General features: G+C 39.7%; 1 protein-coding gene across 1 annotated transcript; it reads left to right on the plus strand.

Moving 5' to 3' along the window:
• The first annotated feature begins 1,661 nt into the window (after positions 1-1,661).
• On the plus strand, positions 1,662-2,495 carry LOC149186640 (uncharacterized). The gene is made up of 2 exons (XM_089409408.1): positions 1,662-1,915; positions 2,090-2,495. The coding sequence occupies exons 1-2, from the start codon at positions 1,662-1,664 to the stop codon at positions 2,493-2,495; spliced, it is 660 nt and encodes a 219-aa protein (XP_089265534.1).
• The last annotated feature ends 204 nt before the right edge of the window (positions 2,496-2,699 follow it).

Below are 2,699 nucleotides of genomic sequence, written 5' to 3' on the forward strand. Positions count from 1 at the left end.
ATATTCGCGGCCTAGGTGCCGGCCCGAAATTTTTTGCCCTGAAGGACCTTTTTTGCTCTACTAAATCCAGGATGCTTCTTATCCAAGAAACAATGCATGATCGTGCACAATCCATCTCTTATTTTAGAAGGATGTTTCCTTCTTGGCACATGGTGGCCACCGACACTGTTGGTTTGTCTAGAGGCTTGGCAGTCATCTGGGACCCTAAGTGGATCAAAGTTGTTGCTTTTAAATGTTTTGCTGACATTCTAATTTTAGCATACTTTCGAGATTGGCACGATTCGGTGCATATTTTAAATATATACGCCCCATATAGACATCGGTTTCCCTTTTGGGAAAAGTTTCTTACATCTGAATTCATGGATATTGATTCCATATTGATAGGAGGTGATTTTAATTGCACTTTGTGCACTGACGAAAGCTGGGGCAATGGCAGGAAAATAGATCCGATCGACCGCATGATTTGAAATGCAATTATACAAAACAATTTCATAAATATCCAGCCTGTACGCCGGGGTCCTACATGGGATAATGGGCGGACTGGCGACTCTTTCTTGGCTAAAAGACTAGATTGATATATCATCCATGGGAAGCTGATAGAAATATTTGGCCCACCAATGATGAAAATCGTTCCTCGACACATATTTGATCACTGGCCAATACATATTCAATGGAAGGATTCTAGATGTAAGATTGGATACCCATTTAAATTCAACCGCACATAGCTATTGGACGAACAGTTCAACCTGCTTATTAAGGAGTCATAGATGCATCACTCAGATTCACATTAGCAATAGTCTATGGACTTTATAAAGCGTTTGGCACATCTCCGCAGCATAGTTAAAAAATGGTAGAGAGACAAAGCAAAAACAAACAGGAAGGAGCTGAAAGATATTGATAAAGAAATACAATCCTTGTCCTCTCGTTATAAAAGTAATTCAATATCCTCAAATATCTGGAAACGAATATGGGAACTTGCGAAAAGGAAACAAAAGATACTAGCCGAGGAGGAATCCGCCTGGCGCCTCAAGAGCCGTGCTTTATGGCTCAAAGAAGGTGACAAGGATACAAATTATTTTCATAGATTTGCGAATAGAAGGAGGCAAGCTAATATGATATGAGAAATAAAGAATGTTACTGGCAATTCGATAAACACACAAGAAGATATTACTTGGGAAGCAGTTAATCACTTCAAAAAGGCATACAGCAGAGAGATCGGAAGTTACATTGAAGATATCCTTTGGGGCATTGATCTATTCCCCTCTATGTTTGATGAAAACAAAAATGCTGCCCTTTCCTCGGAAGTCTCTGAAGATGAAATAATGGCCACAATGAAATCATTCCAAAAGGATAAATGTCCGGGCCTAGATGGCTGGTCCATTGAATTCTTCATCCATTTTTTTGAACTATTCAAGGATGACATTCGGCACTTGATTGAGGAATCAAGGAAAAAAGGTTTCATAAATCCCCGCATCACTTCCACATACATAGCCCTGATCCCAAAAAAGCCTTTATCTACTACATTCTCAGACTTCCGACCAATTTCTTTATGCAATGTCTTATATAAAACAATCTCCAAAATCATTGCTATGTGCATAAGAAGTGTGCTATCATTGCATTTATCTCCAGAGCAACATGGTTTCCTCAAGAACAGAAACATTATGGACGCGGTGGCCATCACACAGGAGTCACTTCATTCTATTCATACAAGAAAGTTGGCGGCTGTTGTATTGAAGATAGATTTAAGGAAGGCGTACGACAACGTGGATTGGGGATTTTTGCGATGTCTTCTCACCAAGATTGGTGTAAATTACAGATGCTCAAGATGGATAATGTCGTGTGTGGAGGAGGTCAATTATGCTGTACTTATCAATGGTTTGCCTTCTCCATTTTTTAAAGCTGCCAGGGGGCTCAGGCAAGTATGCTCCTTGTCCCCGCTCCTTTTCATATTAGTGATGGACTCTCTCAGCCTCCACATCAAGAAGGCGACCCAACAAAGTTCTTGTCATCCACTTCCCATTTGCAGAGGTATATATGCATCTCATAGTTTTTTCGTAGATGACATTCTCTTAACTGCGATGTTATGCAGGTCAACATGGATTTATCTTCATGGCATATTGCGAAGATTTCAAAGTGCAACAGGTATATATGTGAATGAAGGGAAGTCTTCCTTCTATGTCAAAGACACAAGTGGGGATTTGATTCGTTATCTTTCTCAGCTCTTTAACATTCAAGCCAATCCACTGCAGAATGGGCTCAAGTATTTGGGTTTTAAATTGAAAACATCAGGTTACAGGGTGACGGATTGGTCTTGGATCATTGATAGATTTTACAAGAAAATTGCAGCCTCGGAAAATTTGTGCTTGTCTAAAGGCGGTAGGATGACCTTGACACAGGCTGTCCTTGTTCAAACGATAGTTTATTGGGCACACTTGTTCTTCATTCCTACTGCTATTATCAAAACAGTGAATAGGATGATTGCCAATTTCATCTAGTGATGTGGCAAAGATCATAACAAATTTCATTTAACCAAGTTATTGGCAATAACCTGGCGTAAAAATATGGGAGGTTGGGGCATATTAGATTTGGCTAATTTCAGGAAAGCCCTTTTATGCAAATCTATGTGGAAGGCTATCATGGGCGATTTAATATGGAGCTTAGCAATTCACACAAAATATATGAATAACAAGGACATGACA

This window comes from Pinus tabuliformis, chromosome 3_1 (genome assembly GCF_031772625.1).
Source record: "Pinus tabuliformis cultivar Carrire ecotype Pingquan chromosome 3_1, CPIR1, whole genome shotgun sequence".
NCBI classification, from domain to species: Eukaryota; Viridiplantae; Streptophyta; class Pinopsida; order Pinales; family Pinaceae; genus Pinus; species Pinus tabuliformis.